Source organism: Raphanus sativus, chromosome 5 (genome assembly GCF_000801105.2).
Source record: "Raphanus sativus cultivar WK10039 chromosome 5, ASM80110v3, whole genome shotgun sequence".
Lineage (NCBI taxonomy): Eukaryota > Viridiplantae > Streptophyta > Magnoliopsida > Brassicales > Brassicaceae > Raphanus > Raphanus sativus.
Genome location: NC_079515.1, coordinates 12,554,312 through 12,578,769, shown reverse-complemented (window position 1 = coordinate 12,578,769; position 24,458 = coordinate 12,554,312). Strand labels below are relative to the sequence as shown.

Below are 24,458 nucleotides of genomic sequence, written 5' to 3'. Positions count from 1 at the left end.
AAATGAGTGTTTTCTTTTCAAAAGAATATGGATAGATCTGGATACGGAAGGTGATAGACCCCGGCCCAAGGATCAGTACATGGAACCAACTCAGCATGGAGTTCAGGACGTCCAGATCAGTTCAGCCGAGGTTCATCCATCCGGCCGTACCAGACAGACAGACCGAGCCGTGTACCGGATCGACCCACGTGCACCCGGGAAGGACCTTAGGCCATATCCACGTCCAGACGATGGAATTGATCGACCCACATCACTTCTTTCTCGACCCATTCATCATTCTAGGGCCAACAGTCGAGCCAGAATCCATGATCAGCGTGATCAACACCCGGATCATTGTGATCATCACCCGGATCATCATGATCATCACCCGGATCATCGTGATCATCACCCGGATCATGCTGATCACGACCTTTCCGACCACTTTGATGATTTCATGATGATCGATGCTTCTAACTTCTCCAAAAGAATGTTTCTTAAGCTCTCTAAAGATTTGGGTCAAGAAAAGTTGTCATCCGTTCATGAAGATTCACTGAACAGCCCGCGGACAGCCCTTGTGATGAACTTGATCAACACAGCAAGGTTCATTGAACCTGGACAGAAGAATTTGAAGGATTCAACTGCAGTCAACATGAGATTTCGTGCCTTGACCAGATCTGGTCAATATTTATATTTTCTATGGAATATTTTCTTTTTCTAGGATTACATTTCCCATGATTATTTATGTCTTTCTTTGACTTGTAATCCTATAAATAAGGCCTATGAGCCACGAAATAAGACATACATTTTCCCCTTTTTATGAGTTTTAACTCTTTGTTCTTGGTTGAACATTTCTTAGTTTCTTGGTGAGGTTATCTCCAAGTCTCGATCCTTCCTTTGTTGGACCGGTGCGTCACATCCGGCAACATTTGAAGCCTGGTAGTATCATTGGGCCTTTCCGCATCCCATTGTGTCACCAATCATCCCACCAGTTCTCTATCCTTCCTGATAGAACCAAAATCGAGCACCGTTCTTTTTTATTCATGGACACGAACCAAAGTGGCGATCTTGTCAACCAGCTCGACCAAACCGAGGATTCACCATCAGTTCATGAAGATCACCGGCCAACCAGCTCGACCAGCCCACGTGCGTCCTTCTCCTTACGCGAAGGACCCGATCATCATGGATGAACCTGGACGCTTGGACGAATCTTGACCAGTCTACATCAGAATCCGCAATCTTGACCAGTCTTCATCATTTTCCGCAACATTGACCAAGACTGCATCAATTTCTACAACTTTGACTCTCTAATAATTATCTAGTCAAATGTTGTATTTTCTAGACATCTTTTTCAGCACTTTATTTATTTCTTTCTTTGACTACATCTACTATAAATATGTAGTCCTTTTGATGAATAAAAATCAGATCATTTTGGAGTTTCTTTTGTTCTTCTTTTCTCTGAGTGAGAGAGAGTTCTTTAGCTAGTTCATCGGTTTGAACCGGCTTGTTGATTTGGTGGTCAGCCAATCATCTTTGTGTGTTATTTGGTGGTTAGCCAACGCACTACATCCGTCTTTGGTGGTTAGCCTTAGATCGTTGGTATATCAAGAGTCATTCCGCACCTCTTGACGATCCGTTCAATCCATCCCAGTTCCAGAAGTTCCTTCGACTTCTCGGTTCATATCCAACATCCGGCCAAAGCCATCCTTCCCGATTTTGGGCTTCATTTGGTATCAGAGCCACTTTGGCTGGTTTGTTTTCTATCTTCTTTTCACCTTCTCATCTCTTCATCATTTCTTATTTCTTTTTGGATCCGGGCTGTTCCTTTACTCCCTTGTGATCGCCATTTAAAAAAAAAATCAGAAAAAAAGAAAAAAAAAAGAAAAAAAGAAAAAAAAAAGAAAAAAAGTAAAAGATTGGCTTGAATCACTTGGAGTGGTGGAAGAGTAATCCTGCTGGCTGAAGAGAAACCCAGCCTTAGGACAGTTAAGGCGGATCCACACAAAACAAAAAAAATCTCTTCATCTTCATTTCTTTTCTTTTTCCACAAAGTTTGTTTTGGGTTTTTGATTGCTGAATTTTGACTGCCTATCATCCTTTGAACCAGTAGAAAGAACTCTGAGTGATCACCTAAAAATCGTGAGCTAAACACTTTGAGAGTGTGAGGATATTTTTGTGCTAACGTTTGTTAAGTGTTTCAGGATGTTTGGACTTCTCAAGAAATCAAAACCACTACAAGATGATATCTTCTTTCCTTTTAAAACTGTTTCGGAAAAAGAGCAATCAATTTTTAGAAATAAGAAACAGTTTGCTGCTAATAGGTTTGATTTTGTGCAGAAAAGGAAGAGACATAACAGGTCCGATGTTGAGAAGTGGGTCAGAAGTGGTGATCGTCCCTTCACCAAAACCAAGAGAAGCAGCCATGATGTGTTTGATCAGAATGAGATTCAGACTTATGCCAGTTTGGAGAAGATGTTGCATAAGGCGATTCATGCTGTCCGGCAACTCAAAAGGAAGAAAAACACCAACACTTCTTCAGCACCAAAAAAGCAATGTAAGTCTTCTTATCTTTCAAATTCTGATTTGAAAACTAATGATAATTCTTTTGATAAAAGCAAAGCTGTGAAACCCACAAGCAAGGCTCTTTCTACCAGGTGTTTCAAATGCCATAAGGTCGGCCATTATGCTAACAAGTGCCAAAAACAGAAAACGTTGGTGACCTTGAAGAACGTTGAAACCGAGCCAGAAAAGGAAGTTGAAACCGAGCAAGAAAAAGAAGGACTTTCAGATCCATTGCCAATTTTCGATGAGTACCCACATGAACCGAATGAAGGGTCAGATGGAGAGCAAAACCATGGTCATCAAACAAACCAAGAAGAATCTTCGTCCATTCAAGAACCGGATCATACCCAAGGTGAGCAATGTATTGATTATGATTCTTGTGCTTATACCCCTTTTCCTTTTAATGTTCCAGATTTGAGGACAAATCTTTTTGAAGAGGGAGAGTATGATAGAACCAAAATCGAGCACTGTTCTTTTTTATTCATGGACACGAACCAAAGTGGCGATCTTGTCAACCAGCTCGACCAAACCGAGGATTCACCATCAGTTCATGAAGATCACCGGCCAACCAGCTCGACCAGCCCACGTGCGTCCTTCTCCTTACGCGAAGGACCCGATCATCATGGATGAACCTGGACGCTTGGACGAATCTTGACCAGTCTACATCAGAATCCGCAATCTTGACCAGTCTTCATCATTTTCCGCAACATTGACCAAGACTGCATCAATTTCTACAACTTTGACTCTCTAATAATTATCTAGTCAAATGTTGTATTTTCTAGACATCTTTTTCAGCACTTTATTTATTTCTTTCTTTGACTACATCTACTATAAATATGTAGTCCTTTTGATGAATAAAAATCAGATCATTTTGGAGTTTCTTTTGTTCTTCTTTTCTCTGAGTGAGAGAGAGTTCTTTAGCTAGTTCATCGGTTTGAACCGGCTTGTTGATTTGGTGGTCAGCCAATCATCTTTGTGTGTTATTTGGTGGTTAGCCAACGCACTACATCCGTCTTTGGTGGTTAGCCTTAGATCGTTGGTATATCAAGAGTCATTCCGCACCTCTTGACGATCCGTTCAATCCATCCCAGTTCCAGAAGTTCCTTCGACTTCTCGGTTCATATCCAACATCCGGCCAAAGACATCCTTCCCGATTTTGGGTCTATCACTTCCGGATCAGAGTCCATATCAACCTTACCGAAAGAGTGATCCCGATTTTGGTTCTATCAAGTGGTATCAGAGCCACTCTTCCGGTAACTCTATTTCTATCCATTTTCCCATCTTCCATTTTCTTTAAACACTTCTTCTTCTACCTTTCTTGAACCCGGGCCACTCATTACCATCCACCATTTAAAAAAAAAGAGATCTACGATTTAAAAAAAAAAGGAAAAAGAGTATAAAAAAAAAGAAGGAGTTTCAAAGTTTGATTTGTGGATTGGTGGTGGAAGAGAAAGCCTGCTGGCCGAGGAGAAATCCGGCCTTTGAGTTGGTTAAAGCGGGTTCCCAAATCACAATCTCTTATCTTTCTATCTTAAACCTTTGATCTTGCTTGGATTTGCCCATTGGGATTCTTTGATCTGTTCTCTTAGAACCTTGAGAAGAAACTGTGTGATCACCATAAAATCTGAGAGAAAACACTTGAGTGGGTGAGATTAAACACTTGAGAGAGTGAGGAATTTTATCTACTAACTTTTGTGTTGAGATTTTCAGGTTACAATGTTTGGTCTTCACCGGAGAAGTAGCAAGGAGAAGTCCCCACGACCATCTGTCTCTCAAACTCCATTTATATATTCTTTGAACAATTTTGATGAGTTTGTTAGTGTGCAGGAAAAGCCAAAGAGGAGGAGCAAGGAACAAGTCAAATCGTCCAAAGGAGAATCTGTTCCAAAAAGGCGATCTTTTCAGTTTGATGTCCAAGAGTTTAGTGACTACTTTGAGAAGGGCATGATGAAAGCCCTAAAGGACGCCAGTAAGATCCATGAGAAGAGCACATCCACACGTGCCCCAGCAGCTGATCCATCTCTATTCATCACTGAGAAAACCCAAGGTGAATCAGAAAACCATGTTGAAGAGTTTAAATATTTTTCAGATTCATTACCTACTTTTGATGAATATGAAGAAGAGCTGATTGATAATCTGATGTCTTGTGAAGAAAATTGTGATCTTCCTTATTTTAAAACTGAGTTTATGAATGATGATGAAGAGACTATTGTAGAACTAACTGTTTTGCAACCGGAGCTTCCGAGTAGTCTTGTTTTGTCTCAACAGGTTTTTGAGGAAGAGCCACTGGACTATCCACATCAGTGCCCATGTCTTGACACTTGGATATCTTTGGATGATATTCCAGATCCTATCTTTGATGAGGAGGACGAACTTGGTCCAGTCTTTGATTAGGAAGCAACAAGCATCACATCCATCGTTATGGAGAGTCATCTATGCTTTGATCACGTCACATCTCTTCCCCCTTTGTCTCCTGATTTTCAAAAGCACTGTGAGAACTCTGATTTGCTTAATTCTCTGCCTTACATGTTTGTCAAGATTAGTTCTCATGATGTGACTCGTTTTGGTCTTGACAAGATGAAAGAATTTTGTGTTTCAAAATCTGTTTTTGAAAACATAATTAATTCTTTTAAAATTTTTAAACCTGATGAACTTCTTGATCAAGAATGTTTTCAAAATGTCAATGGCATCAATTCTGAAATTATCTTGACCTTTGATCAGTTCTTGACACATAGCAAATGTTTTGATCATTTTGAAGAAACTCTTAAGCTTGATTTGCAGCTGCCTGATTTCTATGCTAGAAAATCGTTTGACTCATTTGTTTTCAAAGGCATTGGCTTTGATCTGAGTTCTTATATTCATGCACTGATCACTGATAATTTATTTGCATCCTCTTGTGCCTTGGACGGAATTTTGGTCAAGAAGTTGCTGGAACATGAATCACTTAGAACTGAAAATGATTTTTGTGATCTTGATTCTTGTGATTATGTTTTGCAGCCTGATCTTGTGTGTTTTGAAACTGATAAAACTTGGCATCTTTTGAGATCATCTCGTGATCAATGTGTTGTTTTGAGCCTTGATGATATCTTGGTTTACAACACATTCTTTGATAAGTCTCTTAAGTCTTTGATAAATGTTTCTCAATCTGAACTTAAGCTTGTGTGTTCAAATGTTGAGCAAGATATGCACTTTCTGAAAATGTCTAATATTTTTGCATGTCTTGAGAAAATTCTGGTCTGTAACATCTATTTTGATGATCATCTTGAAAGGCTGAAATGTGTGCTTCTTGTTCTTGGAAAAGATATCTTGATTTTTGATTTGAACAAGTATCTCTCTTGCACATATGATCCTGGTCTTTTAGTGTTTGTTTTGAGTATCCAGGAAAGACAGGTTCAGCCTCTGAATGAAAGCATTGATCGCACCCAACAGCCTGAGTTTTGGAGAAGCATTGTGGTCCAAACCGGCTACCTTGGAGATGCCAGCGACAGAGGTTCAGTCCACGAAGGGTATCTCGACTTCCAGAAGGTCTTTCGTCTTGCCTCCAATTTTTCTGGAAAGCCAACTCCCCAAGGTTTCACTGAGGCTTGGAATCACTTGAAAATCTTCACGGAGGAAGGAGTTATGAATTTTTCAAACAGGCGGTTTCCCAGTCCATCTATCTGCGAGTACCCAGCTTTTGAAGCAGATTCAAGCCTTGTGAAGAAGCGGCTTGAGCCAAAGCCGATCATAGGATTCAAGATGAATCTCTCCTCTTTCCAGAAAGCTCTATATCAGGAAAAATGGCTTTGGGATTATGAAGATATGATCCTTCCACCAAAACCGGCCAGACCAAAGGCAGCAAAGTGTTCACCACTTGAGAAACCGTTGGAGCTGCTGATTCTCAAAGAACCAAAGGAGTCTCCTCAGTCCACTTCCTGTCCAAACCAAAAGCACTGTAAGGATTATGATTTGATTGTCTCTGCTCTTCATGAAAATGTTTTGAAACCGAGAATTTCTAAGCACAAACAAGTCTTTACTTGGTTGAAAAACGTTTTGCTTAAACCTTTTCATGAATTGTTTTCATTGAGCTGTGCTTTGAAAGAGATTTGGTGTAGAAACAAGCATGCACCAAAATTGCTTAGGCCAAAGAATTCTTTTGATTTCGTTCATGATGAGAATTTTACAAATTTGGCATTATCTCATTCTTTTCCTAGCAGTTTCACACCTTGGCCTGATTTTGAATTTGATAAACCGATTTTTGGCACTCAGTTTACTTGCTTGATGCTTGCCCACGTGCTTGATGATTATCCTAAGAGCTTGGATCCTGTTTTTGATGTTTTAAGGATAGAGAAACCCTTTGATTATTTCTTTCGCAGATTTGATGTGGTTTCTCTAGTTGTTTTGAATGAACATGATAAGCATGATCAGTTTCTAAGGAGAGCAAGCAATGATGGATGCCAAAGGACTTGGAATTACTTGTGGGAAACGAGTTCAATCCACCAAGGAAGTTTCTGTCCAAACTTTTCATTCACTGATTTTTCTTTGAACTTTAATTCCTCTGAATCTGATTTATTTCCTTTTGATACAGGTACAATCGATTTGAGGACAAATCAGTTTGAAGAGGGAGGGAATGATAGACCCCGGCCCAAGGATCAGTACATAGAACCAACTCAGCATGGAGTTCAGGACGTCCAGATCAGTTCAGCCGAGGTTCATCCATCCGGCCGTACCAGACAGACAGACCGAGCCGTGTACCGGATCGACCCACGTGCACCCGGGAAGGACCTTAGGCCATATCCACGTCCGGACGATGGAATTGATCGACCCACATCACTTCTTTCTCGACCCATTCATCATTCTAGGGCCAACAGTCGAGCCAGAATCCATGATCATCGTGATCATCGTGATCAACACCCGGATCATCGTGATCATCACCCGGATCATCATGATCATCACCCGGATCATCGTGATCATCACCCGGATCATGCTGATCACGACCTTTCCGACCACTTTGATGATTTCATGATGATCGATGCTTCTAACTTCTCCAAAAGAATGTTTCTTAAGCTCTCTAAAGATTTGGGTCAAGAAAAGTTGTCATCCGTTCATGAAGATTCACTGAACAGCCCGCGGACAGCCCTTGTGATGAACTTGATCAACACATCAAGGTTCATTGAACCTGGACAGAAGAATTTGAAGGATTCAACTGCAGTCAACATGAGATTTCGTGCCTTTGACCAGATCTGGTCAATATTTATATTTTCTATGGAATATTTTCTTTTTCTAGGATTACATTTCCCATGATTATTTATGTCTTTCTTTGACTTGTAATCCTATAAATAAGGCCTATGAGCCACGAAATAAGACAGACATTTTTCTCCTTTTTATGAGTTTTAACTCTTTGTTCTTGGTTGAACATTTCTTAGTTTTTTGGTGAGGTTATCTCGAAGTCTCGATCCTTCCTTTGTTGGACCGGTGCGTCACAGCCGGCAACATTTGAAGTCTGGTAGTATCATTGGGCCTTTCCGCATCCCATTGTGTCACCAATCATCCCACCAGTTCTCTATCCTTCCGGATCAGAGTCCATATCAACCTTACCGAAAGAGTGATCCCGATTTTGGTTCTATCAGAAGGGATATCCAAAAAGTTCGTATTATCCATGATCCATTCTGTCTCAAACGGATATCTATGTTTGTGATTCGTTTTGATCCAAATTTTTTTTTAGATACTGGACTTTCGGATATCCGGAATTTTTTTAAATATTCCCTGACTATTTGATTCTATCCGCCAATTATATTAAAAAGTAATACAAAATTAAAATCATTTTTTGAAATATCATTTTTTAAATAAAAATAATCAATATCATACTAACAAATTAACATTTTTAGTAGAAATTGTAAAGAAAATTTTGAATATTAACAAGCCTAGTAAAAATGCTCATATCGTTAACAGTTGACTCAACATAAAAATTAAATTGGATATGCAATAACCTAAAACCCAAAATTTAAAACAACTTAAAGTAAAAAGAAAAGATTAACAAAATTATATCATAAACTATGTATGGATATAATATTTATATATACAATTACATTACATATTTACAAATATATAGATATCCAGCTTTCCAAAAAACTATGTATGAATATAATATCCAGCTTTCAGTTGTCCAAAAAAAAATATCCAGCTTTCCAAAATATAATAATTGTGATTTGCCTTATTTTTTACGGATATCATATTTTTCTATTTGCTTTGATTCGAAACTCTACGAATATCCAGAATTTTCCGTTCAAATCGAAACGAATAACAAATCATATCAAATTTAACAAATTTAAAAGATAATTTGCCCAACCCTAGATATGAATGTCAAACATCTCGCTAAGGACATACGTTAATTACATATAATGGTTTCACGCGAAGTTTGTGAACAAAATTTTGTGACCATGCCCTTTTGCTAGATTGGATTAGGCAACCTCACCATTAGCAATAACTGCGTGCCTAAAGCCTTCTCGTTTTCTGTTTTCTTTTCCTATAACCTCGTCCCCGATTTGGCCTTGGAATTAGATGAATTTATTTACACGTTCTATTTGCCCAAAAAAAAAAATTTACACGTTCTATATCTTGTACTTCTAATATCTATACTATTAAAGTACAAACACATTTGAATTTTTACTTTTTTTACCCCTACTAAGAAGCATTTCCTTTGTATTCATTAAGGGTATTCTGGACGTTTTACGCCAGTTTCTTCTTAATTATTTTTTGGTTTGTCATTAATCACCGGTTTCCTAATTTAATTTCGGTCTGTGATTATTTCTCTGTTTGATACTGCATCGATTATCTATATTATTAAAGTACAAGCACATTTGGATTTTTACTCTTTTTACCCCAACTAAGGAGCCTTCCTTTGTATTCATTAAGGGTATTCTGGACGTTTTACGCCAGTTTCTTCTTAATTATTTTTCGATTTGTCATTAATCACCGGTTTCCTAATTTAATTTCGGTCTGCGATTATTTCTCTGTTTGATACTGTATCGATTATTTCCATGTTTGATACTGTCATTAACCACCGGTTTTCTAATTCTAAAATTATTAATTTTGAGAACAATCATTATCATTTAAAACGATTTTGAGAAATATAAATATATTTTAAACAAATTTCCAATTTATTATCACCGAATTTGTCTTATCATTAGAAAAAAATCACAATATTAAAAATACCGGGTTACCAACCGGTAATTCGTTCAACCGCAGGTCCGAGTCGGGTTTCAAAACACTGATCAAAACTATAAAACTGTTATATTGATTTATATTTAAAATATCTAATTCAAAATAAAAAACCTAAAAATACATGTACAATATAGTTTTAACCGAACATAAACCCGGATATAAAACACATATATGAGACGGGTTATATAAATGCATATACAAAACGGATTATATAAATGTGATTATATAAAAAATTTACCAAACATAAACCCGCGCTTCTAAATCTAGTTTTTCTTTATATCACATGTTTCAAATGTTCTTACCGATGCCTTATAAAACTCGAACGTGCGGTGATATGTTCTCCCAAAACTTTAGTTATATTGTTTTAGATTTAAAATCTAGGACCCTAATACTTTACTTTTAGCAAAATATGAGACCTGAATTGTCTAAAGAAAAAGAGGATCCTGTGCAAATGTGCCTTACTGCCTTTGGCACATGGGCTAAACCGGCACTGTATGGTTCCTAGTTGGTTAGCTCGTGATTCATGAAACCAAAACATTTTTGAGTAATCATAAAAATATATAAATATAGTAGTTATCATATATATATATATATATATATATATATATACAGTGACGGATCTAGCAATTTATTTTGTATGGGGCATACAATGTAAAAAATATTAGATCAAGGACATTCTGCATAAATTTATGCTAATTACTAAAGGGAAAAAAAATTGTATGGGACAGGCGCCACAACCAAGGCCTTACTCCGTATATATATATATACATATATATATCTACTTTGTCGCTTATTTTTTTTCTTGAGAATATGATTTTTTGTCCAAATTGTTGGTTTAAAGTTGGTTTTTTAAAATTGAAGATACATATTGTAATTTAAAAGTTACCTGCTATATGAATTATAACACACAATAATGCATGACTATTTAAAAAAAAAATTACATCTAGGTTAATCCTCTAAAATGCATTTGGAGAGGAAGATGGGTTATGTTCACTCATCATCTCCTAGTTTCGAAATAATCCTCTATCCCGCACTTTGAATAAGGTTTGCTCCTGGTCTGCTCCTGGTCTATCTTTCTTATCCTATGTGGCTTTATCTTGTGAAGCAATATAATGAGGGTCAGATGTGGAGGCGTCCAGAGGAAGGTGCGTTTGATTTAGGAGTTCTCTTGGGAGTTTGTTTCTTCCCGGTGGTATGTCCTAGGTTTCTGCCTTGGCTCCGGAGTAAGGATTTGGTTATTGTCATCGTGAACATGTGGTTCAGATGAAGTCTCTGTAGTTCGGGTGTTATCATGGTGAACAGGTGGTTCAGATGAGGTTTTTGCTCTTCATGAAGTTGTCTACTGCGTTGCGTGTTATCGTGCTTAGTTCCGGCTAGTCATAGATTATTGAGTCTTTCTTATTTTATCTTTTGATGGTTTTCATTTGGGTTTTCAAAGGATTGTAGGAGTTTGGGTATGTTGTGGATGTTGGTATGATGCCCATGCGTTTGGGTTTTAGTTTCCCTCTTTTGGGTTTAGTTTCCTGGGATTTCTATGTATTCCCGCCGACTTTAGGATTTCACAGTGTATCCTTTCCAATGTTATCAATGAAAACTCTAGCAACAAAAAAAAAATCCTCTAAAATGCATTTACAAATTTCATTTAAAAGCAATTATTTAACAAATTCAATACAAATATTGATTTGTTGATCTGGTCATAAAGAAATTGTCTTTTAGTCATTAAACTTTTGCAATCTCTATTAAATTGTTATTGCTAATTTTTTTTTGAGTATTGAATAGAAAAATACATTTGATTCATTATTGTTCTAAAGCACAAAGTCGGATTCTATGAACTCAATATTGCATTCTCGTTTCTTTAGCTTGATCTGATTACACATTTGATACTTTTTGTAGTATTAATTAAAGTATACATTAGTTTCATGAAAAGCTCATTGTTCCCATTATTCAGTTTTGGCTTAATAAAATAACACAACTAAAACGATCAAAACAGAACAGAATGTCAATAAACACCTCCCTTCAGACTTAAATAACATTGTCCCTAGTGTTATACAGTCCGAGATTGGCAAAAAGAAACAAAGAAAACAGGTAGAAGCTAAGAAAGTAGAGGATGGCATGATGGACAAGTCGATTTTCGACGGCGACTCATGGGAGGGTGAGGATGTCGACTGACATTGGGTACTCTATGACACAAACCTTTTTGGATGAAAACATACCAAACAATGGGTTGCCCCACACTCAGCTCTTGTTTACAGTCATTAGGTAGACTTTGGAAACCAAATTTAATCCAAATATAAAGATTAAGAAGTAATGTCGAATATCTTCAGTTTCAGTACACTGCCCATGAAACATCTCTTGAGTGAAAATTGCTTGAACCTTTGCCAATGTCAGAGAAACTTATGTTGTGCACCTTGTACTCAATTACTCAGTCTGAGAAGTTCTCAGGAACCAGTGTCAAATGAGAATCACCATTGATCTTTTTTTCTCTTCCCCCGTACTTATGTTATTGTGTAGTAATTTTTCCATCCATGACTTCTTTGATATCACTTTAATCAATTAAACCTTTTCTGATGACCACTGCAACAACTGAAACAATAGCAGAGACACCAATTCAGTAAGCTAGATGCATACCTCTGTTTTTGAGTACAACCTTATAGTAGACATTCTCATCAATGTTGGTAAATGTTATCCTGCCTTTTTGAATATCAACAACTGTTCCTGTTGTAGGCATAAAAGCTCTTTCCAAGATGAGAGCTCTGTTTGAACCATTATCCAAATTCAACACCTTAAAGTTTTCAAAAACTATGCAATTCCCAACACTCACTCCTAGATCTTTGACAACACCTTGTGGAATAATCTGTAAAAACAAGATGAATTTTAAGAGTTTCTGTAACAAGATCTAATTTCTTAGCGATGTCTATAGATATGATGCTAACTGAAGACCATATATCACATATATGGCCAGCTCTGAGTTAAAGTCCAAGAAGTAAGAACTTTAAGCCCAAAATTTTATGATAATCTAAGAGCATTAAGATCTGTTAATATATCCATGTATCCCAAGGACTTTGAGTACTTTTCTTTCCTAAAAGACGAATCTGAATATTGCAAAAGGACATATATATATATATATTTTTTATTGGGCTTTAGACGTACAATTAGACTGAACCTAATCACATAGAGCATCAGAAAATTTAACTCATAAAAATGCATGAAATTACAAACTGTTCAAGATTTGTTAGCCTTGTCAGTTCCTTAACAGCAGTTTCCTAGCTTCTAACTTCATGTTACAGTTTTCAGTGATCGTCTATGTCAGAAGAACGTTTTAGTGGTCTTGATGTGTTATCTACTGAAAAAGTGGTTGAAAAAATGGATTATCTGAATTATGGGTTGGATTTGGATATAGGCAAGTGAAACATTGGTCTTGACCTCTAAAATAATTGGAGGTTTTTAATATAGATATCAGCCCCCAAATGTTTTTTAAATTTGTTTATTAAAATTCTTTAAAAAATGTTTCAAGCCTTCAAATTTTCAGATCCGGTCCTGCCTTAATTTGATGAATGATTTTGCTAGAGAAAATGCTAAGAGTACACGATAGTTTGTTACTATTTTTATTTTTAAAAAGTTAATGTTTTGTTATATTATAGTAATGTATTTAATTATATTTCTATAATAATCAAACGTATAGGCTCCTATTTTTCTGTAGCCACAAGTATTGCATGATAGCTATCTGGATACACATAGCTTTCATTTCAGACATAATAAACATTTTTCCATTAATAGTAGAGGCATTTGCATAGTTAATACAGTGTGGTGGCAATATTTGCGGAAATGGAAAAATAGGAGGCCCAAGCATCAGGCCCAGTTATTGTGTGGGAGAAAATACATTGCTTCCCTTACGCAGACTCTCTCTCTTTTACGTAGGAAGCTCAAAAGTTTGTAATGATTACATGCAAAGTAATGATGAGGAAAAAATGCAAAACACATATAGCTTATATGCTCTACGCCATACAGTTTCTAGTGCCGTCCAATCTGACCAATGATATTGCCTAAAAAATTAAAAACTTTTTGCAAAACACACAGACGATATGTATTTGAGTAAGAGAAATTGCAGTAAGAAAATTATTCGACTCCCTCATCTCTAACTTCCTTTGTCTTCCTCTTCATCCTGACAGAGCCACCAAAAATGTCTAGCTATGCCTCAAGCTTCTTTTTCTCCGCCGGTTATCGGACCATCTCTATTGTCTCACACTGCCGATGTGGTCATGTTCGGATTCAAGTCTCGCTGTTGTGCTTATCTTTGATGTCTCTGTCTCGTCACGGAAGAGATCGAGCAACAATGACAATTTCTTATGTTTTGTATAACACAGGCCCTCCAACCTTTAGATATTCTCAAGTTGTCCCCAATATTTCTAAGTGTACAAATAGATTTATGAATCAGCGCCAAAATTTCATATTCTACATTTCAAACTCTTTAAATATTGCCCAAATGGTCCTCATGATACTCTTGGATTTTTTCAATTTGGTCCTGAAACTTTCTAAATTGTATAAATTCAAGTAAAATCTTAGTCGGCTATTTCAAAAATTACATCAGTGATTAGTATATATTATCGGTTGACTATAATAATGTCAAGATAATTTGTATATATTACCGGCTAACTATAACAAAAAATCAAGTAAAATTTTAACTGACTATTTTACAATTTATATCATTAAAGAAAACTAAAAGTCATTTCCAATTTCAACAAAAAGTCAAGTAAAGTCTTAACCGGCTATTTCACAAATTATATCATTAATTAGTGTACATTACCGGCTAATTATAACAATGTATGAATAATTAGTATATATTACCGGCTAATTACAACAATATCTAATAAAATCTTAGCCGACGGTTTCATAAATTACATCATTAAAAAAAAAGTGAAAAACATGCTTTGAATCAGCGCCAACATAAGTGGACTTCTGGCTAGTACTTTTCCTCTTTCTTTTATTTCTTGCTAGGACTGAAACATTGGCCTCTTCTCTCATCCGCTCTCCGCCTGTCAAAATTTTTCTTTGTAAAACGGGTACCGTCTCTGGTAAGACTGACCATTTTATCTACTCTTTCGTCATGTTCCTCATCAGGAAAACATAACTCCCCTACGTCAAGCTCGAAGTCTGTGTCCAGCTGAATAATCGAAGTCACATGTAACTATCAAATAATTAATAAAAATTTGGATTAGATGGCTATTTTATAATATTTATGTTTATTTTCGCGGTTATACAGTCTCTGGAAGTTATAAATGCTACCGTGCACAAACCCTAAAATCTACCGGTCAAGAAGATCTTCAGCGTCTAAGAGGGAGATGTCCCGAAGAACCGCCATCCCCAAGAGATGTTCGTCGACACCAGAATCTTCACAGCGTCACGCAAAGATAATATAAAAATTAGCCAGCTAACATGAGTTATTAATGTTTACGTATTTGTCAGTTTAGCCGGATAACATTCGCTAAAATTAGTTAGTTTAGCGGACTAGGAAATATAGTTTCATGTAATTGAATCAAATCTTTTCACGCAGTATATTTGTTAGTTTAGCCGGCTAACATATATATATTTATCCTGATACTCTACATTTTAGATGGCGTATGATTTATATTTAATTTACCGGCTATTTGATCTGTTAAGGTTGTTATCATGTATCAATTCAGATAAACGAAAAAATTAACTCTCTAATAAATCACACAATATATGATTAGATTACAGATTCGGCTAAACATAGAATTAACTCATTAACAAATCATAATATATATGATTAAAAAGGTTATTTAGCAAGTTAAGATTTTACTTAATTGTTTTGTCATACTTAGCTGGTAATATATATTAATTATCTCGACATTGTTATAGTTAGCCGGTAATATATCCCAATTAATGGCCGGTTAACACTATAAACACAAAACAAAAGATATATTGAGTGATTAATATTGTGGTCAATTTTAAAGCCATCAAGAAACAATGTAATGTTTTGCAAATACAAGATGAGCTGGATCGCACAATTGAAAGATTTGGGATTGATTCACGAGGTTATTTCAGTAAATCTATAACATTTGAGATCAAATTGACAATAACCAGAATGTCAGGGACCTGTTGTGCAATAACATATAAAGTCACCATTGGAGAGATCAACCAGAACAATCTCCTTGTAACCACGATTTCATCTTCTTCCAGAATGTCTAGGATATGGCTATGATATGGTATCACTCTTAGCCCGACAAGTTCGTTGTTGGTAGCAAAAAAATATCGTGGTAACTCGTTGGCTCCATCTTGACTCACTGAGTTAAGTACTGAATCTCTGAAATATAACTATAAAAAAATCATGTTAGTGAGATAAAGAATTAAACTGAGAAAAAAAGTTCTTCCCCACAAACGATTTCGCTAAGAATTGAAGGACAAAGATAAAAATAAAGAGGTTATGCATGAAATTGAGGAAAGAAACCTCGGTTCATATGGTTGTGTAGCAACGGGTCCGGCGAGAATTTGAGTTCTATTAGAGAAAACAAAATACTGAGACGGAAAGAACAATGAGAAATGAGGAAATGGAAAGATTTTTCAATTTCTAGAAAATACATGTATTGGTTACTGTGCTTCTCCTGGCAATTTTTCGCGCATGATATACAAATACATAGTGTTTGTAAAGATGTAAAGATAATAGAGTGTGTGAGACATCAAATAGGGGCAGTAATGCCATTAAAAAAATACACATCAGCTAAAAAGTCTAAATTCCATCTGTGCAAATTATGAGATTATATTTGTATATGCACTGCAATTTCTCTTAATAGTATGTATGTATGCATATCTACAAGTAGTTTCAGAAATTATATTATATGTTTTAGCCCATGCTCGAAAACTCTTTAAGTGTTATTTGTGCAGTGTATATGGGCCTAACAATTTATTAGAAACGCATGAGTAAATTGGAGAGGAAATTTTTTATTTTTGATGTATAATATTTTGTATATACGTATAATACATATTTTTGTAATACATCATAAATATTTAAATTCATAATTTATAAAAAGTATCAAATTGTATGATGTTTAGGAATTTGTTTTTCGCAATTAGAGTTTAAGAAGGAAAAAAGGAGAAATGTAAGTAGAGAAAAACAAGAGAAATTTTGTTTTGTGTGTGGAAAGACGAGAGAATTTACTATTAGTTGAGCTTTGGTTTAACTTTATTGAGCTAATAGGAAAGAAATGACGAGTTGGACCAAACAAATTCATTAATAATAAAGCCACATCTACGTATTAAGAGAGAGCTCGTGACATGGCCTAGCGTAGAAAGCATCTGATTTGGCCAATTTGCCACGTTCAACCTACGGGTCACGTGTACTCGGCCGAGTAATCGGCTCCGAGGCCGACTTTTTGAACGAGGGTTTTAGCTAATGAGAGCTATAGTTCTTGTGAAAGTTCAATGAAGTAAACTAGTCAATCCGAAGGTCCAATGAGTAAAAACAATTCCCATTCATTCAACTTCAGTGTGACAAACAGAGAAATCATTAGAGTGGAAGCCTAAGGTAGATCAGATTTCCTTTCCACGACTCTGATGCATTCTGAATATAAGACATATGTGTAGAAGCCGGAAACTCGAATTGAAATAACCATAATAAATAAACGCGATGTTAAGGAAAGAAACAGAAGTAAACACGAAATGAAACCCGATAAGAAACCGTTCATGGAGTCGAGATATGATATCTCTTTCCTTAACTCTTTATATTCGCTCCGTAGTGAGACGGGACTGTACAAATATAGAGTCCCAGGATAAAACCATGGCGACGATTCACGCTTCACTCGTGAACGCCCTATCGAACTATAAAAGGTACGAAACACTCTCGAAACTAAAGACTTACGCTAAGGGATTTTTTGCTGTGATATCGATGTGAAAAGTTAGTGAAAAACGAGAGAGGAGGAGACCACTATTTAAAGAGACGGACGCGAGCCACTTTCCGCAACAGTCTCTGCACGTGGACGGAAATCTCGCGGAGATCGAGGGAAGTTGAGTTTCGAAAACTTATTCCCCAAGACTCGCTCTTCCCAATCTTATCTCGTTTAAATATCTCGAGAGGATAAACTGCATGTCGTTTTTATTTTCTAGACAACTACTTGTCGTTTCAAAATAAAATGCATGTTGTTTTTTGAGAATTAAATGGGTCAAACGTTGGGCTTAACTTGGTCCAAAAAGAATAATCTTATCGGACCGGAGGCCCTCCACCAAAACCGAAGACCGAAGACCGAAGACCGAAGACCGAAGACCGCGCCGAGCCGGACGGACGGCGGCGCGCGCGTGGGAAGTCTTCCTCTCTCTCCAAACTGTTTAAACTTTTATGTCAAGAAGACATATTTATACAACTCAACATCTCCTCATTTCCCGATGTGGGACTTTCACATATACATAATTGACTTATTTTCTGGGCTTATATCACATCTACCCCAAGCCAATTTTTATTCACATTACACATAAAGCCAATGGGCTTTATGGATCCAACAATATGAACTCAATATTACATTCTTATTTCTTTAACATGATTCTATTACATCATTTGATACTCTTTATTAAAAGGAGATTCCTTTATAAACGAGACAAGTGTCTTCACACTTGTAAGCGATGGATCATTAACCATGATACAAAAAAATCAGGGAATCTTTAGTTATTTGCATTTGATGAGGTATTGCATATTTGCATTTGATCAAAAAAACCCATTGGGCTTGAGTTATTCGTATTGGCCCAAAAAAGCAAAGCAGATTACTTTTAAATCCTTTTTGTTATACTATACTAGTTAGGACGCAAATGATTGTATCATATGATTACCACTAGTCTGATTAAGAAGCTTAGCTGTATTTAGTAAAGCGCCAGGAGGTGAGGGCAAAAACGTCATTAAAAAAATCAGAAAATGATAAAAAGGAGAAGAAGAAGAAGAAAAAAAGAAAGACTAGTTGGTGAAGAGGAAGACGCGGAGATACCTCTCCCTTAATAAAAATCTATTTCTTCCTTGTACGCAAGAAACACTCTCCGGAAGATCCTCTCCTCTTAAAACCAAATAAAAGATTCAATTTTTGAGGAATCAAGGATCGAACAAATGAAGCGACAAGTCGGCGGAGGAGTACAGCGGATGAGATCCGCAAGACCCACCACAATTCACGATTGCGCTCTCTCCGGCGATCTCATTTCGTTGCAGAAGCTTCTCAAAGACAACCCTTCTCTCCTCAACGAACGCAATCCCGTCGTAAGATTTTGTGTTTCTGAATCTAAAGATCCGATTTTTTGGTTTAGTCTCAAAATCCGATCTTGTTATGTGTGGCAGATGTATCACACGCCACTTCATGTTTCTGCTGGTAATGGCAATGTTGATATTGTTAAGTATCTCTTAGATTGGCCTGGATCCGATAAAGTTGAGTTGGAAGCCATGAACACTGTAAGTCTCTGATTCTTTTTTTTTTTTTTAATTCCAGAGGGTTTGATTTTGTATTGATCTATATATTATGTTCTTTCCAGTATGGTGAAACCCCATTGCACATGGCAGCCAAGAACGGCTGCAATGAAGCTGCTAAGCTACTCCTTGAGCGTGGTGCTTTTATCGAAGCCAAAGCCAGCGTATTTTCCTCTTTGATTTATTTATTTTAAACAAACTAACTTGTACTGATTTGGTTTGGTTTGGTTTGGTTTGGTTTGGTTTGGTTTAAATGCAGAACGGTATGACACCATTGCATCTTGCGGTTTGGTATTCTATTACCTCCAAAGACATCTCTACTGTTAAGACATTGCTGGATAATAACGCTGATTGCAGCGCTAAAGATAACGTACACGACTCTCTTAAATTCTTTTTTTTTCCATTAGGACAGGAATGAATGATCATGTTCTAAGCTGTGGGTTAATTTTTTTTCATTTTCCAGGAAGGGATGACTCCTTTGGACCATCTACCGCAAGGACAGAGCAGCGAGAAGTTGCGTGAACTGTTGCGTTGGTTTCTCCAAGAGCAGAGGAAAAAAAGTGCCCTAGAGGCTTGCGGTAAGACCAAAGCCAAGATGGATCTACTCGAGGAAGAGCTGTCCAATATCGTTGGACTAAACGAGCTCAAGACACAGCTGAGGAAATGGGCTAAAGGAATGCTTTTAGATGAGAGGCGTAGGGCCCTTGGAATGAACATTGGTACTCGAAGGCCTCCGCATATGGCGTTTCTTGGAAACCCTGGGACTGGTGAGAGAATTGAGTTTTGTATATTTTTAACATACCCATGCATGAACTGTTTGTTTTGTTTCTGACAGGTAAAACCATGGTTGCTCGAGTTCTCGGGAAGTTGCTTCACACTGTTGGAATCTTACCAACCGATAAGGTAACAGAAGTTCAGCGCACAGACTTGGTCGGTGAGTTTGTCGGTCATACAGGGCCAAAGACAAGGAGAAAGGTAATAAACAATGTTCAAACTAGTCTCACTTGTGAGTTTAGTCATCTCAAAAGATCTTTTCAATTCTCTGGACAGATCCAAGAAGCTGAGGGAGGAATCCTCTTTGTGGATGAAGCATACAGGTTGATCCCAATGCAAAAGGCAGACGACAAGGACTACGGTCTAGAAGCTCTGGAAGAAATAATGTCGGTCATGGACACGGGGAAGATCGTGGTGATATTCGCGGGATACAGCGAGCCGATGAAGCGTGTGATTGCATCTAACGAAGGGTTTTGCAGAAGGGTCACAAAGTTTTTCAACTTCAGCGACTTCAGTGCAAAGGAACTGGCGCAGATACTTCACATCAAGATGAACAGCCAGGGAGAGGACACTCTCTTCTATGGTTTCAAGCTGCACGAGTCTTGCACCCTGCAGGAGATAGCTTCAGTGATCGAGAGAGAGACGACCGAGAAGAAGAGGAAGGAGATGAACGGAGGGTTGGTGGACACGTTGCTGGTTAACGCAAGGGAGAATCTTGATCTCCGACTTAGCTTTGATTGTGTTGACACTGAAGAGATTTGTACCATCAGGTTGGAAGATTTAGAGGCTGGTCTTCGTGTTTTCTCGCAGTGAGAAGATTAGAGATTCAATATCCTGAAAAATGGCCCGAGTATTGGTTAGTATTACAAAATTGTACTGATTCAATTCTTTACATATCATATTCTTTATGTTTTGCAACTCTATAGATCTTACCGGAGGGAGAAGCTATGGTTTTTCACCTTTCATTGTCTCTGATCGATCTATTTGTGTTGTGTTGCTACATTATTTCTCATTTTAATTATACTTCTATTTTGGGTAATTAAGTTTTTTAATTTCTATGAAATTATCAGAAACATTTGGACTCCGGTCCATTCTTTTTTTTTTGATATCTCTGGTGTCTGGGCAGCCACTTTCCCAAATATCCCCCGAAGGGGTCCAGCGCCCCAGCAGTAAGGATGTTAAATCGCTGTGGCCGGGTTTCGAAGCTGGGTGGCGGACACCTCAGCCGAGGTTCCATTACCACCAGGCTACGAAGCCCGGTTTCCGGTCCATTCTTTTACATATTAATCATGAGTTTGCTTAGTGATATAAGTTAATCGTATTGTGTATTCCCAAAAATCATGGGCTGGACTCAATGTTTTGAAAACCAACCCAAACACTCAACCAGATGATAAAATAAAATATAGAAACTAAAGATAATATTCCCTCTGTTTCTGAATAAGTGTCGTTTTAGAGTTGTGCACACGGATTAAGAAATCATTAAATTTTGCATATTTTCCATACAAAAACATCATTACCCATACATCTCAACCAATAGAAAAATAAAATACAGAATAAAATTAATAAATTCTGCATTGAAATACTAAAACGACACTTATTTTGCAACGAAAAATTTTCTCTACAATAACACTTATTGAGAAACGGAGGGAGTATGTTCTAAATCAATACTACTAAAACAGAATAACTTTTTATCTACTTGCAAATGATATAGGTTGGATTATTACATTTATTAAATTTCCTAATATTTCTTTTATAACTAACTTAATTATTATTAAATATATAGTACATCTAATCAACAAAATTGAGGGTTTAATAGAATTTTTAAATAGAGTTTAACCGGATTATATATAGAGTCATCGATGTTATCGATTTAACTGCGGATCTGGACCGGGTTATAGAACACTGAATATAACATTTCATGTGTAACATTTAAAAGTATGTACACAATCAAAATTGCGGGTTTAATAGAACTTTTAAACAGAGTTTAACAAGATTACATATAGAGTCATCGATGTTATCGTTTTAACTGCGGGTCCAGACCAGGTTACAGAACATTGAATATAACACTTCATGTGTAACATTTAAAAGTATGTACGCAATCAAAAAAAAAAATATATCATTCGAAAACAATCCTGCCCTTTTAAGAACGGATCAAAATCATCAAAATGTAAACTTTTAAGATTGATTATAATCTCAAACATTTAACAAAAGTGGAAGATCAATACATAGGATGATGGAAAAAAAATGTTGTCCGCTCTTTTAAAGGGCGGGTCAAACTCTAGTGTTTTTTAAAACATAAAATAATACTTTGGATATGTATATATGTATTTTATGTTTAGAAGCATTTACTGTAAATAAAGAAGAGATAATGTTTTGATTTATGTGTTTATTCCAATTTTATTTAATACATAATAGTTACTCAATTTTCAGTTATTCAATATATTTATTATTTCATAATATATAAATAAATAAAAAATAAATAATATTATGTAAAGATAATTTGTATACATCTTCTCTATTAAAAGAGAATTACGATTTTTATCTACCATCTATACTATTAAAGTAGCTGACATTTTTGGAACTTGCCCCTGAACTTTTTTAGTAAATGCAAAACAGTTCTACTTATTTACAAAACTGCACATTTCATTAACTTTTTAATTCAAACGAAATGGGCTGCCGAATTTGTTTCAATGGGCTTCAAATGTCTACCTAACCCATTTTCGATTTTTAAACTAACCCATTTAAATTCTGACCCTATACCCTAAACTCTAATCTAACCCTAAACCCTATATACAAACCATCCAACCCTACGTTAATGCACTATTACAGTCGAAAATAATTTTATGAACCATAACTCAATTGAAATTAGTCCAATAGTAATACAAACCTATTATTTGTTAACCTATAGTCACATATTTGTTTTGTAGACCATTCAGAAAAGCATCAAAAATATTCAAACCAAACAATGTCAATGATCAATTGGAAGTTCACGGTTTTGTAATGTCAATGATCAAGCATCAAAAATACACGGTTTTGAATCCAATTGGAAGTTCGGGATATTTGTTTAAAATATAGCATTGAATATTCTCTCTAATAGTTCTATACTCTCTGTAATTGATACCAACTATTAATTATCAGAATAACACAATATAGAAACAAATATTAAAAGATCTTCCGATTTAATGTCATCAATTCAAAAGTAGCAACATAAAAACAGAAATTTATTATATTGTGGCTGCTTTACGGGATCATCACGCACAAAATCTCATATATGGTAACTAATTAATTAAATTTACCAATTTTTGAATCCTAAAAATAAATTCGATTATCAAGCAAACCCGAAAAAGATCACCGAATATACCACGAGCACAAATTAATTCTATTTTCCAAATACTAATCCTAAAATATAGTCTAACAGTAAATAATATCCCTCAACTTTCTCCCCAAGTTTCTCATAAACCTAATCACGTTACTTATTATTTAAATTAAAAAACAAAACTACAATCAGTGTAAACTACGTCATAACGGGTTAAATAAATAAAATCATATTACAGGTTAGAATTATTTAGAGTCTTCAAAATTTTATTCATATTTAAAATAACAAAAATAAGTCATATAAATAAATTTAAAATAAATTTCATAAAAATTTAAAATATATAATTTATCAAAAATCATAATTTTTATTACGTAAAATAATTTTTCCAACAAAAAGTACTGTTTCCAACAAAACATATACCCACCATATCTTTCTGAAAAATCTTTCACATTATTAATTATTTGAAAACATTTATTAAATTAAACCTCAAAATAAAATCAAGTCTAAATAAAAAATAATTAAATTAATGAAATCATAATACGGGTCTGAATTATCTCAAATCCTTAAAAAATAGTTTCATTTAAAATAAAAACTAAATCATATAAAATAAATTTAATAAAATTATAGAAAATGTTTGAAATGCACAAATGAATTTTTCAATACAAGAGTTTTGAAAATATATAAAATATTTTATTTAAATTAAAAAATCAGTGTAAGATAATTTTAACTTTGGTTTAAATAAATAAAATCATATTACGGGTTATAATTATTCAGTTCTTAGCATTTTTGAAAATTTTGTTTCCTAAATGTTTATACCATATCTTTCCAAAAAATCTTTCATGTTATTAATTATTTGAAAGCATTTATTAAATGAAACCTCAAAATAAAATCAAGTTAAAATAACAAATGATTAAATCAACAAAATCATAATACGGGTCTAAATTATCTCAACTCATTAAAAATTGTTTCATTTAAAATAAAAATGAAATCACATAAACTAAATTTAATAAAATTATAGAAAATATTTTGGAACGTACAAATGAATTTTTTTAATACAGAGAGTGTTGAAGGTATAAAATATTTTATTTAAACTAAAAAATCAGTGTAAAATAAGTTTAACTTAGGGTTAAATAAATAAAATCATATTACGGGTTAGAATTATTTAGAGTCTTCCAA

At 35.5% G+C, this 24,458-nt stretch overlaps 1 protein-coding gene and 1 long non-coding RNA gene across 2 annotated transcripts; one reads left to right on the top strand and one right to left on the bottom strand.

Annotated features, from left to right (window-relative positions):
• Positions 1-15,767: 15,767 nt before the first annotated feature.
• LOC130512651 (uncharacterized) lies at positions 15,768-16,471 on the bottom strand. Its single transcript, XR_008946219.1, has 2 exons — positions 16,208-16,471; positions 15,768-16,074 (listed from the first exon to the last, which is right to left on the bottom strand). It is a non-coding gene; the product is annotated as an uncharacterized LOC130512651 (long non-coding RNA).
• A 2,208-nt stretch (positions 16,472-18,679) lies between these two features.
• On the top strand, positions 18,680-21,005 carry LOC108863469 (uncharacterized). Its single transcript, XM_018637901.2, has 7 exons — positions 18,680-18,988; positions 19,067-19,177; positions 19,258-19,356; positions 19,452-19,562; positions 19,656-19,959; positions 20,028-20,167; positions 20,243-21,005. The coding sequence occupies exons 1-7, from the start codon at positions 18,842-18,844 to the stop codon at positions 20,777-20,779; spliced, it is 1,449 nt and encodes a 482-aa protein (XP_018493403.1). The 5' UTR covers positions 18,680-18,841; the 3' UTR covers positions 20,780-21,005.
• The last annotated feature ends 3,453 nt before the right edge of the window (positions 21,006-24,458 follow it).

Bases quoted from the DNA above. Each gene is read 5' to 3' on its own strand.
- LOC108863469 (XM_018637901.2), top strand. From the start codon at position 18,842: ATGAAGCGACAAGTCGGCGGAGGAGTACAGCGGATGAGATCCGCAAGA. The intron at 18,989-19,066 runs GTAAGATTTTGT...TATGTGTGGCAG, and splicing joins TCAACGAACGCAATCCCGTC to ATGTATCACACGCCACTTCA. The intron at 19,960-20,027 runs GTGAGAGAATTG...TGTTTCTGACAG, and splicing joins TCTTGGAAACCCTGGGACTG to GTAAAACCATGGTTGCTCGA.